Source organism: Rattus rattus, chromosome 1 (assembly GCF_011064425.1).
Source record: "Rattus rattus isolate New Zealand chromosome 1, Rrattus_CSIRO_v1, whole genome shotgun sequence".
Classification (NCBI taxonomy): domain Eukaryota; kingdom Metazoa; phylum Chordata; class Mammalia; order Rodentia; family Muridae; genus Rattus; species Rattus rattus.
Window position 1 is genome coordinate 219,352,574 of NC_046154.1, and position 13,484 is coordinate 219,366,057.

At 38.3% G+C, this 13,484-nt stretch overlaps 1 protein-coding gene across 6 annotated transcripts in view; it reads left to right on the forward strand.

Moving 5' to 3' along the window:
* Window positions 1-3,981, forward strand: part of LOC116911200 (protein SMG5-like) — a 117,825-nt gene extending 113,844 nt beyond the window's left edge. For all 6 annotated transcript variants that reach the window (XM_032915085.1, XM_032915092.1, XM_032915112.1 and 3 more), the window contains one exon: window positions 575-3,981. In XM_032915085.1, coding sequence (XP_032770976.1) covers window positions 613-3,549 — 2,937 coding nt within the window. In that variant the 5' untranslated portion in view covers window positions 575-612 and the 3' untranslated portion in view covers window positions 3,550-3,981. The remainder of the gene's footprint in view (window positions 1-574) is intronic.
* The last annotated feature ends 9,503 nt before the right edge of the window (window positions 3,982-13,484 follow it).

Consider the following 13,484-nt stretch of genomic DNA (forward strand, 5'->3'; position numbering starts at 1 on the left):
CCAGGCTGCAGGGATGCTGAGATCACAGTGTGTATCATCAGCCCAGCTCTCATAACTTTAGATTTAGAACATGTGCTTAATTACTAATTTTTCTCTACACCAGTCATTCAAGATAAGGACTTTTAGTAAAATGTTTGTTAAAGTATTTCAGCTCTTTTGGCTAAGGGGAATCTAACCAATATTTTAGATTTGAAAGCTATGGTTATTTTATTTTGTATTCCATTTTCAAGTAATTCTTATTTATCTAGGTCTATATAGTAATAATTTCCTAAGCCAATATTCCCTCATATACATGCACACATGGAATTCATTCATCTTAAATTGTTAAGGTTAATTTCAATGCATATACTTCTGGCTTTTTTTAAATTAGAGGTACATTTAGAAGGGACCCCTTAGAATTGACTTTTAATAGGAATGACATCCAAGGAAATATATTTACAAAAGGGGTTATAGGTAAAGAACATGAAACTAAATGTTTTTTATAAGTGAGAGAATAAATGTATCCCCTCCAACTTCATTGTTCATTGTTCAGTCTTTGTGGGTGAACACTAATAGGTATTTAATCTTTTCTCAGGAAACACTGTAAGCATTGCTCAAAAAGAATCCGGCCTCATGGAGAAAAACCAGGAGGAAACCCTGAGAGCCACATTCCTCTACCAGGAGGTCTGCTTGGCAGCTCAGAGACTAGATATCTTCCTTCAAAAAGAAAATGCCCACAAGGAGGTTTTTAAGCCACATGTCCTGGCTCTCAGAGAGATGCTTCAGCAAGCCTGCATTAAACTCATGTTCCTCCATCCGGTGGTTTATGGTAGGAAGGCTGAAGAGCTCTTATGGAGGAAAATATACTCTGACATTGTCATGCTGCTCATGAAGACCAACAAGAAACAAATGGACACTTTCCAACATTGGGGAGAGCCTCTCCAGGCTCACCTGAAGGCTGGCCTCAAGTTCTATGAGCATCTCTTCCTGTTCCTTCAGGGCCACTATGAATTGAGGTTACAGAGCTACATCGATTGGCCTCATAATGCCATCCACTTGATTGGATGTAAGAAAGTGGGACCCACATCAGTGGAAGAGGCTTCCTGGGCCCGCATGGCCTGTCATCGCTGCCTGCTCTACCTGGGAGACTTGTTCCGGTATCAGCATGAGTTCCTAGACCTGGCTACTAAGAACTTGGCAGAGAGATGCTACTACAGAGCCTTGTCAGTGGCCCCGAATATGGGAATGCCCTTCAATCAACTAGGCGCTCTCATGGGGAGTAAGTATTATGATCTGGAAGCCACATATTACTATCAGCGTTGCCTCCACGCTGAAGTGCCTTTTAAAGGAGCAGCTTGGAACCTCAAACGACTCTATGATCATGCCGTAAAGAGGTACAGCTGTCTGAAGAGGTACCAGGGAAGGAAACTGTCTCATAGCCAAAGGCAGTGTTGGGACAACAAAAGGCTTCTGGTTAGCTTCCTGTACCTTCAGAGCCTCCTGCAGCCTAAGAGAAAATTCAAAGCTGCAAGGCTTATAGCCCTGTGCCAACTGGTTCTCGATGACTTCCGTCTCTGTCTTTCCTACCGGCCATACCAATCTGGCTTGTGCCAGGCTTCCACAGAAGATAAGCCTCCTAAAGGCTATCTGTTTCTCCCAGACGTCCTCATCTTCCACATGGTGGTTCTTTGTCTCATGAATGTGCACAGCCTGAGGAAATCAGGCTCAAAACAGCAAAAACCAGCGGTTATCTTCACCCTGACTCTTTTCTCTTATTTAGTACAACATGTGAACACACGAATCCAGGCGGAGCTGCAGAAGAGGAAGTTGACTCCAGAAGAGGCTGCTCTAAGAGATGGATGCTGGGACAAAGAGCCTGGAAAGGAACATCAAGATTTCCCATCTCCTGGGCTCCAGAACAACCACTCTCAGAAAAGCCACAAGTGGTCTGGTTTTTGCAGAGAAAGTGAGGCCAGTTTTCATTCCTGTTGTGACTCGGATGAGACAGAGGAAGATGAGAACTCATCCTTAAGTTCCCAGGCACAATCAGACACAGGCAGTGAGACATCCCACTCTGATACAACAGATGAAGAAGGGAGTGGATCTTTGGGTTCAGATGAAATTCAGAAGAGTGGAGGTTCACCCAAACCTAAAAGAGCTCATTCCAGAAACAAATTGAAGGCATATGTACCTCCTGACAGTCTCCTTGATCTCTTGAAAACAACTATTTCTTCCAGCCTGCCAGCTCCCTTGAGTCAAAAACTCCAAGGAAAACATGCCTCGCCTTTGGCTCCTGTCTTCAGTCACAATGTTCTGACACCTCCAACTGATCCAACCCCTACTGTTGCTCTCAGCAGTTCCTTGGGCACTGAGGGTGAGATAAGCAGCTTTCCTGAGACAGAATTCTACATGGGTTCCTCTTGGGAGCAAAGGTCCTTCATCACCCAGAACAATCTCCAGACCACTCAATGGAAACTGGACATTCTTTCTGCAGAGGGACTGTTGCCTACCATCAAGGTGATCCTGAGCTGGCTCCGCAGTAATCACGGCCTCCTCCTGTCACATTGGAGGAGTGTGTGTAGCTTATGGGACCACCTCTCTGTGTTGCTAAACCTGTTGCCTTCAGTGGGAGACCTTCAGCATCCCGGTCTGTGTCTGTCTCACCATCTCCAGGACTTGCTGCAGAGTTGTCAATGGCCGAATACTCCTAAGTACCTTCAGCTCCCTGAGGACATTGCCCTGTTCCAACAGTCTTCTCCTCAAGTATCCCAGGATAGGGAAGGCTTAGGGCAGGATCCACCTCAACTCACCAACCAAGAGGAAGTTATCGTGCGTATTTGTTTCTTCAGAAGTTTTGGGCACTTTGCAACAAGACTCCCAGGACAGTTTTTGAGATTTGACTCTAAGCTGGGTATCTTTGTGAGCAGTACCCTTGAAAGGTCAGAAAGTGCACCTCAGCAGTTTCCAAGAACAACTCCAAGAATCAGACTTTCCAAAGACATAGTCCAGCTCTGGTTACAACGTGAAGTGGCATTGCTAGAGAAGACTCTTAGAAGTCCCCAGACTCGGTCAGTGTTGACCCCGTACCTGTTCCCTGATCCCAGAGCCCTCTGTGAGCATCTTTCAGTCATACAGAAACTAGCCACTAGTGCTAAGTTTTTCCTTATCATACCGAAGATTGTGGTTGACACACTGTATATCCTAAAATGGGAAGACCGCAGGGCCTTGGCGGCCATCACTTTTCTAGAGGATGAGTTAAAGAGAAGGAATCAGTACATTCTCTGCCAGTCCTTTGTGTCCAAGAGGTTGGTGAGGCCCAGGATGACTAAACCAGACTCTGATGCCTGGGATCTCTACAATATTCTTGAGTTCTGCAAGAGTCTGCTGGACTCATCCAGACCAGGGATTCTGGATCCCAGCAGCATGGTGATGATTATTACTGGCGTCTGTTTGGAACACCCTAGAAATTTCTCATACCCCTTGCAACTAGTGCTGGGGATGGCAACAGAAGCTGGTGTGGAAATCAAGAACATTCTGAGTTTCCACAAAGAATGGAAGGTGATCAGTTGACATGCTCACACGTTCTGTCCTTGTTTTGCCAGTGCTTATCACTCAAATTCAATGTGCTCTCCCTTGTAAGCACCTAATGCTGAGGTAGGAATTGTGTACATGAATATTTCTGTCTACCCGTAGGTAGAATTGTAGTGTAATAGCTTTCTGAGGCCTTCCTGTTTCCTTTCTAGCCATCTTATCTCTGTATTATGCTTATCTTGGAAAAAAGGTCAACATTAGCTCATTGTTTAGTGATTTTCTGGCAAAACACCAAATTCACACCACTTCTGAGTCCAAATACAGCTTCATGGACATTCTGTGATTTAATCCAGTCTGTTTTGTGACATGTGACTTTTATGTATGTTGTTTTATTATGGTGGGGTCAAGTTTATTATTGATGGCAAACCTCTACCATCTATTAAACTCAATAAATATGAAGATAAAATTCCATGATGCAGCTGATGAGTTTTATTGATATTTCTGGTTGTGTCCAAGTAAGGATGATTGTGATAGCTCCCAGGAGTGATAGGTTCCATCCTGCTCTGGTTAAGTTGGGAATAAAAACCACATAGTACAATATTAGCCTTTTAACCCACATCTGCAGAAAGCCTTTCAGCTTTCATTGCTGTAGAGTTGTCCCTTGCTTTTTACTGGCTGCATGGTATCTTTTGGGGAGCTGTTCTCTATCTCCTTGCTTCATCTGGAATCCAGAAAACAACTCGGTTATTTGTTCAGGATCAGGTTTATAGAAGTATTCCTGCCCTCTTTGTCCCATGGGCCTCTTCATAAACTCAGACTCAGTCAAGTTACTTCCCTCAAATGTAGAGAAGGCCTACACTTTCCTTCTTCCTCATTTCAGGTCCCAATTATTTCTCTGTAATTCATTGTCTAAATCAAATTTTCAGTTTTTCCCCTATATAAAGATTTAAACTGCTTTGGCATTTTATTATATTCATTGGGAAATTTTAGCAAATTAAAAGAAAACTCAAATGTCTAACCCTAACCTGACAACTTCTGATATTTTGTTTATTCTCTTACACTTCTCCTGAATACTTATTTCTAAATATATAATTAATATTGGATAGGGATGTGTTTGTGCATATTCCTATTCATGCAGTCCAATGCCCATGTGTCAGGGGATAACCTCTGGTGTTAGCCCTTACCTTTGACCTTAAGACAGGGTCTTTTGTTATTTGTCATAGTATATCCCAGGCTAGCTGGCCTCTGAGCTTCCAGAGTCTCCCCTGTTTCTGCATCCAATCACATGTACTGTTGTGTGTAACATTAAATATGTTCTAGGGATCCAATATTTTGTCCTCATCATTGCACATCAGAATATCTCTCCAGCCCCAGGTAAAAATCTTTTCAATCTACTTCAAGTTATATTTTGTATTCTTATTTGTCTCTGAATAGTTTCTTTCTATCAGTGTTTAAATATTTTTTCTTCTCAAACTTTTTAGTATTATAAATCATATGACAAAGATTTTTGTTACATGTTGAATTATTTTCATGATATATGGGCAGAACTTTTTTAGTAAGTAAAACATACACATATACTAGATGTAGTGCATGCTTTCAGTACCAGCACTTAGATAGCAGAGGCTAGGGGATTGTTTGTTGGAGAGGAGTCTGAGGGATAGGTCAAGATCTTGCCTCAAAATAAAATAAAAAATGTTAAATAATTTACACACACACACACACACACACACACATCAAGTCTTTATGTCATTGTCTAGAAATTGTTTGTCTTAAAGAGAAAATATATGTTTTATAGTACATATTTTTACCAAGTACATTGTAAAAAATTTCTTACCTATTATATTAAAAATGACCATCGTATAGGAATATAATACATAATTCTATTTTTGACATTTGTTTAAGATTTTTGTTCCATTATAAGTAATATGAACTGTTCATTTCATATTCTCTTATTCATTAGAATAAATTCCCAGAGAGAGTATTGCAGGCAAGAGGGATTGAACCTATAGGATTCCACGTATTCAGGAAAGAAGTTTTTCTTCCAAACCAACAAACTTCAAATTCTTACATTCAGTTTTGAAAGCATATCTTTCAGCAAATGTTATCTATGTAGTTCCAATAAGTCTATCACTTTTGTGGACAGTTTCGAACTTTTATATTTTTTAAATTTAATTTAAATTTTTTACTTATTCACTTTACATCTAGCTCACTGCCTGCCTCCTGGTCACCCAGTCTCAAAATACTTCCACCATCCCCCATCCCCTTCTCCTCTGAGCAGGTGGCCCTTCATCCTGGCACTTCAAATCTCTATGAGGCTAGGCGTTTCCTCTCTTACTGAGGCCAGACAAGACAGTCCAGCTAGAAGAATATTTCCCTTTTCCTCATGAATGGATCAGATGACACTTATCAGAAAGTTGTGTGTCCTCTTACCTTATCATATTGTCCTATCTTTAATCTACTCTGTCTCATGGTAGGTAGAATTATTGGAAACCCAATGGGAGATTTCATCTGTACTTTGAGATGATATTTGCCTCAGAAGAAATTGATTTAGGTTTGAAGATACTGGGTTGTATTTATAAGGGAAATTTTATGTTTCTGTTGGAATAAGTTTGAAGGTAAGTTATGTTCAGTTATAGTAAGTTATAGTAATTGCCTCTAGATAGCTCTTATATATACCATAGTGTGTAAATCTCTGCCTTTTTTCAGTATGTATTCCATAGGAACAGAGAAACTATATTATGGTTCAGTCATATATTTTGACCAATAAGTTCTGTTGCAAATTTAAGCTTTATATTTTTTATTTGCTTTCTTTGTATCTCTGCTAGTTTTTCCCATATATCTGAAATTAAAATGCTTAGAAATAAAGTCTTTATTTTTACCTATATTAATCCATTTCCCCTGTAGTCTTTGTAAGCCATCTTATCTTTTGAAATATCTGTTAAACGCTCATTCTATATTTCTACTTTTCTTCAATAAAACAATGTATAAACAAACACATATCTATATAGAAAGATAAGACAAATATATTATTCTCAAGGAATTAGCTCCTAGCTGACAAATGTGAAATATATAGGACATAAAGTCCTGGTTAGAAGCTGATGCTTCATTCTTGAAGCAGAATCCTTTTTGCCTCAGACATAGCATCATTTTGTTCTTGATGCCTTTATACTGATTGCCTTAATACTTGATGCCTTTCAAATGATTGAATGAAGCCCATTTTGTCTGTTGAAGTAATAATCGTTCTTATGCAATATTATCTGTTTATAAACATTAACCATATAAAATAATCTTCCAACAATTTTAATTTTCAGTTAAAAATTTTTTTATGATAGCTCAACCATCTTAATATTTAAAGGTAAGCATGATACTTTGGTGGCAATATCTTAATGTTTGGAGTATATAATAAAATAATTATAACAACTTAGAGATGGTTTTAAAAATATCAGTTGCAGATATTGTTTGGAAGTGGTTTCATGAAAAGAGATCCCAGTCCTCCAAATAGACACGGATATACTCAAATACACCAAATGCATCTTGATATAGCATAGAGGAGAGATGATGACAATGCTTGTAGTGAGGCCTAGAAGGAATATCTTTGTCCAAAGTTCCTCGAGTGATCACTTCAATTCATTGTCCCTCTAACCCAAGTCCTCCACGCAAGTTGACAAATCACAGCATCTGCCCAACTGGTCTCTTTGCCTGCCCTTCAGCTGGCTGACTTCCATCTTGCTTCCTTCATCATTGTTTCCTGTTTGCTCCTGATGTTGCCCCTCTCAGTTAACTGGCAAAAATCACTCAGTGCACACACATAAAGTCCATAGATATTTTGTAAATAGTTCAGGGCTGGATAGCTATAGTGAATTTTCTAGCTCTACCCATCGTTTCTTCTCCTAACATACTCTCCATTTTCTAGCCATATTATATAGCTCCACTGATCTCTTCCAAGCATGTTCACTGAATATTGGTTTGCCTGGAACTGGAGAGTCATGAGCTGCAATGTGGGTTTTTGGGAACTAAGCATGGTTTTTTTTTCAAGAGTAGTAAATGCTCTTAACACTGAACCATCTCACCAACCCCTTTACTGAGTAATCGTGATTAAGTTAGTTCACTCCTTTAGATATTTCCTCCTTTAGATATCATCCTTAGACATTATTTATTTCAAAGTCTAAAGGGAGTCAAATAAAATCATATGGAAGCCTTATAAAGAATGCATATATCACTGTTATTTCTGAAGCTGCTTCCTATATGTGTGCCTTATAGACCCTTTGTCCATTGAAGACATGACTCATTCTATTATGAAATCATATTTATATCATTTTGTGAATTTTTCTTCTTTTTCTCCTGATCTATGAGTACAAGAATAAATACTTCTTTGCTCTCAGTGTAAAAAATGTATATTCCTTTTTTCTTTAATTTGTTGATATATAAGATATACAAAGAAAGTATGAAAGTCACAAATAGCTGACAGGGAACTGTTGTTGGATTAAAATAGTTTACAATGGGATCATGGCCATTTACTGACAGATTCCATATTTATATATATATTCACATGTATGTTTAGATTATGCATGTTCTTGATTAAATGTGTAAAAATTGAAAACGTTACATGACAAATTAACACTGTGATATTTTAAAACATCTTCACCAAAGACAATATTAATCAACCTATGACAACTTTAAAGGAAAGCAGTAAAACCTGTGATTATCAAATAAGTTTGACTTATAAAAATAAACCAGTCATATTAGAAATTTAGAAATTCTGATTCTTTAGGTGGCCCAGGAATACTTTGGTGGCGGTTGCTTTATTTGCTTTCCTGCTGCTGTGACGAAAAACCCAGTGAATGGATACTAGTAAAAAAAAATGTACCCAGGAATGTCTTATTTTGGCTCACAGTTTGAAGGCATTGCACATCAAGGTAGAGATGGGGGCGGTAGCTTTAGATCACACTGTATTTGTGTTCAGGAACCAGAGTAACTGAATACTTGTACTCTTCCATTCAGGCGGGGACCACAGCCCATCAAATAGTATTGCCTGCATTTAGAGTAGCTATTTCCTTCTCATTTAAAGCAATCTATAAACTCCTTCACAATTTCTTCCAGAGATTCAGCTTCTAAGTAATTATAGAGCTGTCAAGGTAACAATCAAGATTAATCATCACAATGGAGGTTGATCTTTTCTACTCAGTGTATGCTTACATTATTCTCAAAAGTACAAAATAACTAGAACTAGTTATCGATTTCCAGCTCACAGAAATTGTACATGTTGTACAATTCCATTTTATTTTCTAACAAAATGAGGCTATATGAGAAGGGATGAACTTATTTGTAAGCAGCTATCTTTGATTCATCTGCATGGCACCCTATTTAAGCACTCCCACTCTCTGCTCTCTGAAAACTCGGTGTCAGGAAGGAAAGCTGGCATTGTAGTGGGAACAGATCTGCAGTCACTTCCTTCCCTCTAGCTTGGCGAGGCTGTCGATAAAATTAGCAGTCTATACTAACACCCAGGGTTTGGAACACTGCCTCAAAAAAGCAGCATTTAGAATGAATCCATGGCTCAAAAATCTTATACCAAGTGGAACTGCCTTCTTGCCTCTGGTTGAATAGAAGTATTGGGAGAAGACAAACGGTGTGGTCTCATTATACTGGAAATTCTTTTTATGGTGTGAGAATGCAGGCTCTATTTAGTCACAAATGGTAAATTCTGTGTACAAGTTACTTATTCCATATATTAATAACTCTTTGCATTCTCTTCTCTGGTTTAGAATCTCCAAGCTTTGTTGATGATTCACTGCATACTCATATGTGTTAATTCTGAGCCTCCTGGGCAAGGTGAAACAACCAGCAAATACTTAGATGGATTTTCTGACGTTTGAACCACTTGGTGGTGGGATATTTTGTTACCCAAGCAGATGCTGTGGCATTTCCTTTATAAGTCTGGGTTTGGTCTTTGAAGTTATTTGGATTATCTGTTCTGGTTTATTATGCCTTGGAAGAAGGAGAATACCAGTCTGTACACACAATTCAACAATAAATCATTTTTCTAGAAATAACAACAAGACATTTAAAAATAAAAAAGTATAAAAACAGGATGTTATCAACATGAATAAGTCTATTTTAAGTAGGCAGGTTAAAGGCATGATTTAACTATTTTTTATTCATCAAATACAATATTGTCATGTTAACATAAGAAGGTAGTTGAAATTCTCTAGAAATCAGTGAAACGATTGTTCATGTGAACTATCAGGCCACATAAGTGATTTGTTTTAAGGAAAAATGGTCTCTGGTCTTCTCCTGTAGCAGAAACCCTGGCTCTGAAATGAGATCAGATTTTTAAGTTGCCACTAAATGAACATCATTTAGCATTTTCCTTCCTCTAAAGAAGCTCATCAAGTAATTGCTCTCTAATAGCAGCCGAGCAGGATGACAAGCAGGATGAGGCATGATGAAGCTAATGAAAATTTAAAGTCACCTCCATCCTCTGTTGGCTTGAAAAAAGCCCATCAGAGCAATGACACTTTCCACAGATAATGACATACCTAAGATAATTGAAAGCAACACTTGCAGGAAGCACAGAGAGTCTTCCTGTTCCCCTAAATACAGCCCATGCAAATTTGTAATAGTTCCTGGAAGGCTTTGTGATTTTCCTGTGCTAAATAGTACTGGAATTTGACAATTTCAAAGGTGAAAAGAGACTGAGATGCCTGTATTTAACTATAACCGATCTTGTAAATGTTTGATATAATGTCTACATAGTCTATGAGACTTTCACTTAAAGTATCTGCTTTTAGATCCTGAACTGGTTCCATGTATTTCTGAATTTGTTCCAGGAAACTTGCCTTAAAAATTGGGACATCTTCTAAATTACACAATACAGGAGTTTTGTCAAGGAAGGAAGAATCTTTTAAATTTAGTTTTACCTAACAACAGATACTGAGGTGGTGACATATCTACTCATGTTATATCTAGGAACTGATCCCTCTCTTCCTACAGAAGCTATGGAAATTGAGAAAGGAGAAATGCCAAAGGAGAGTAAATCATGGAATACTGGTGATGTGTAGATGAATAAGGTCTGTGGGGAGTCGTCTAAGAAGCCAGCAGAATTTGCCTCAGTATTATCTCATCAATGGAAGAGGAAGAGGAAGAGGAAGAGGAGAGGAAGCAGGGTAGTTGATCTATGACACTAGGGTTTTAGGAAATTCTGTAGGTGGGAGTTTTGGGGGCAGTACTAGAAGAAGCCCTTAGATGGAACAGAAAGAATCTGCATTTGAGTGGGAAAGCTGTCTGTTCCAGCCATTGGCTCCACAGCATCTGTAGGTGATGACAGGACGGACTGAGAGGATATGGGACTGAGTATAACATCTCCACAGTAAATCACACCATCGAATTCTCATATGCCCTTCATAAATGAATATCCTTATTCTTCATTTCGTATGTATAGTAAATGTACAATTATATATGCATGATTCACTCCTGGGTAAAGATTGGGATGATAGCTATGTGACAGAATTGAGAAACAGCTCAGACTTGGACACTGGCAAGGAATAATGACAGTATTATAGTAGCGGTATCCTTGAGATGCTTTAATTTTTGTTGTTGGGTTTAAGAAGTGTCCTTATTGTCCCTTTACTTATCTTGTATCATAATTACCACAGTGTATCAGCCACTGTCACGACTCTTGTGGATCCTCTTGGCTATCACCAGTAGCCTTGCTTTTTAGTTTTGCAACAGTTAAATACTGTCTTGACATTCTGTTTTGCAAACGGACACTGGTGAGCCTGTTTCCATGAAATACCCCCTACTGTCCTGTGGGCTTATGGAAAACCATGAAACTTATCAACATCGATATTCCCAACATCAGTGAGTTCCTTACTGTTTTGGAGAAAAGGACTATCACTTCGGCCTTCCAAAAACATAGCTAATTGGCAGATATCTGGCTTCATTTTTTTGTACCTTTCTTTATATTTATATGTATATTTTAATTAAAATTTCAAATTAATATATAGCTAATATACTTCCTCCTTCCTCTATCCTCTTTCTTTTTTGGTGAGGGATTCACTTTTTTAAAAATTTTTATTGGATATTCCTTAATTTACATTTCAAATGTTATCCCCTTTCCCAGTTTCCTGTCCATAAACTCCCTATTCCCATCCCCTCTTCCCCTGCTCTGACATCCTTAATCCTCTTTTTTTTTTTTTTTTTTTTTTTTTTTTTTTTAGTTCTTTTTTTGGGCCGGGACCAACCCAGGGCCTTGAGCTTCCCTACCACTGAGCTAAATCCCCAACCCTTAATCCTCTTTCTTGATCCTCCCATGTCCTCTCATTCCCTCTCAAATTGATGGCCTCTTTTTGACCATTGTTGTTATATTTTATACATGTATAAATATATAAAAACGTCTTCTTGTGTCCATGCAGTGCAGCTCATGATCATGTATATGATTTCACGAATCGCTACCTTGTATTGGATTACCAATTAGGGACCGCATCTCTAGGAGAGCCTAATTTTCTCTCTGTGCAATCATTAGTTGCTTGTAGTATTTTGTTGAGGGTGAGCCTGTGAAATTTTTCCATTCTGTGTTAGCATGGCCATTGATTTTAGTATTGTTCAGGTCTTGTTCCAGCAGTCATATTGATAAGGTTCTATGGCTATAGTCTTATTCCCTGTCCCCCCAGGAGATATAATATTATAGCAAAATTTCTGATCCCCTGGATCCAACAATCTTTAATTCTCCTCATGTATTATGATGGGCCTTGGGGAACATCACACGGTTTCTTAATTCCTAATCCTTTGTTCATCATTTGGTAAAGGCAATGATGTACCTCAGTTTCGATTACCAAAGGGCAGCAGTGTGTTCTCTGATGTATTGTAGTCTCTAAGCCAGGAAATAGCCTGCCTCCATGGTATCATTTCAGTTCTCATTTCTAGGTTCCTTCCTTGATCTCCCATTCTGTCTCCCTTTGATGATGAACTATAACCTATAAACTGAAATATACTTTCTCCTTTCTCAACTGGTTTTAGTTATGGTATTCATCACAGAAGATGAACAAACAAACAAACATACAAAAAACCCCAACAAAACAAACAACAACAAAAAACCCAAAGTCAATAATTAACTTGAATATAAACAAAAACTTCTGCTGAACTTGAATAGACCTCCTTAAATGCAACATTATTGAAATTCTGTGCTATATAATCTATGCTGTGAAGGATGATCTATGGTATGTGCTGTTTGTGAGAATCGATGACCCTTGTCTACCAAACACAAGAGTACTCCCCTTCCTCTGTTGTGTTAGTCCTAAATGCCTCCAGGCATTTGAGCAGTTGTCAAACTAGCACACATCAGAATCACTTACAGACTTTGTTAAATCACAAGCTCCTGGATCTTCAAATGAGATTTGGTGATTAACACATGCTCTCAGTGGAAACAGATTACAGACTTTATCTGCTGTTTCTCCTGTGATGACCAGTAGATGAGTCGTTGTTGCACTGTATTTAAGATGCCTCAAATTTAAAATGAATAAAATTAAGCTCATTATTTTCTGAACCCCCCCTTCATTATTTTTCTCTGACTCTGTAAGTAGCAAGCACCTGTTCTGCATCACATCAAAATCTTGGAAACATCTCTTTTCATTCATTACATCACCCTACCTAGCCAACTTTTACTTGAATACATTCCTTTAATTTGACTACTTCTCCCTACTTCAGCGCTAACCAAACCACGGTATGTTTTCTTGAATTATAAAAGCCACTTTCTATCATTTCATCATGCTTCCATTCAGTCCATACACACATGGTTGTCAAGGCAAGCTTATTGTAAGCTAGACCATGTCATCCATCAACTCAAATCATTCTAAAAGCTCTCCAATACGACAGTCAATATTTTTTTTTTTTAAATCTAGCTTCTTACTACTACTTTTTTTAATTTTATTGGCTATTTTATTTATTTGCATTTCAGATGTTATCCCCTTCCCCTG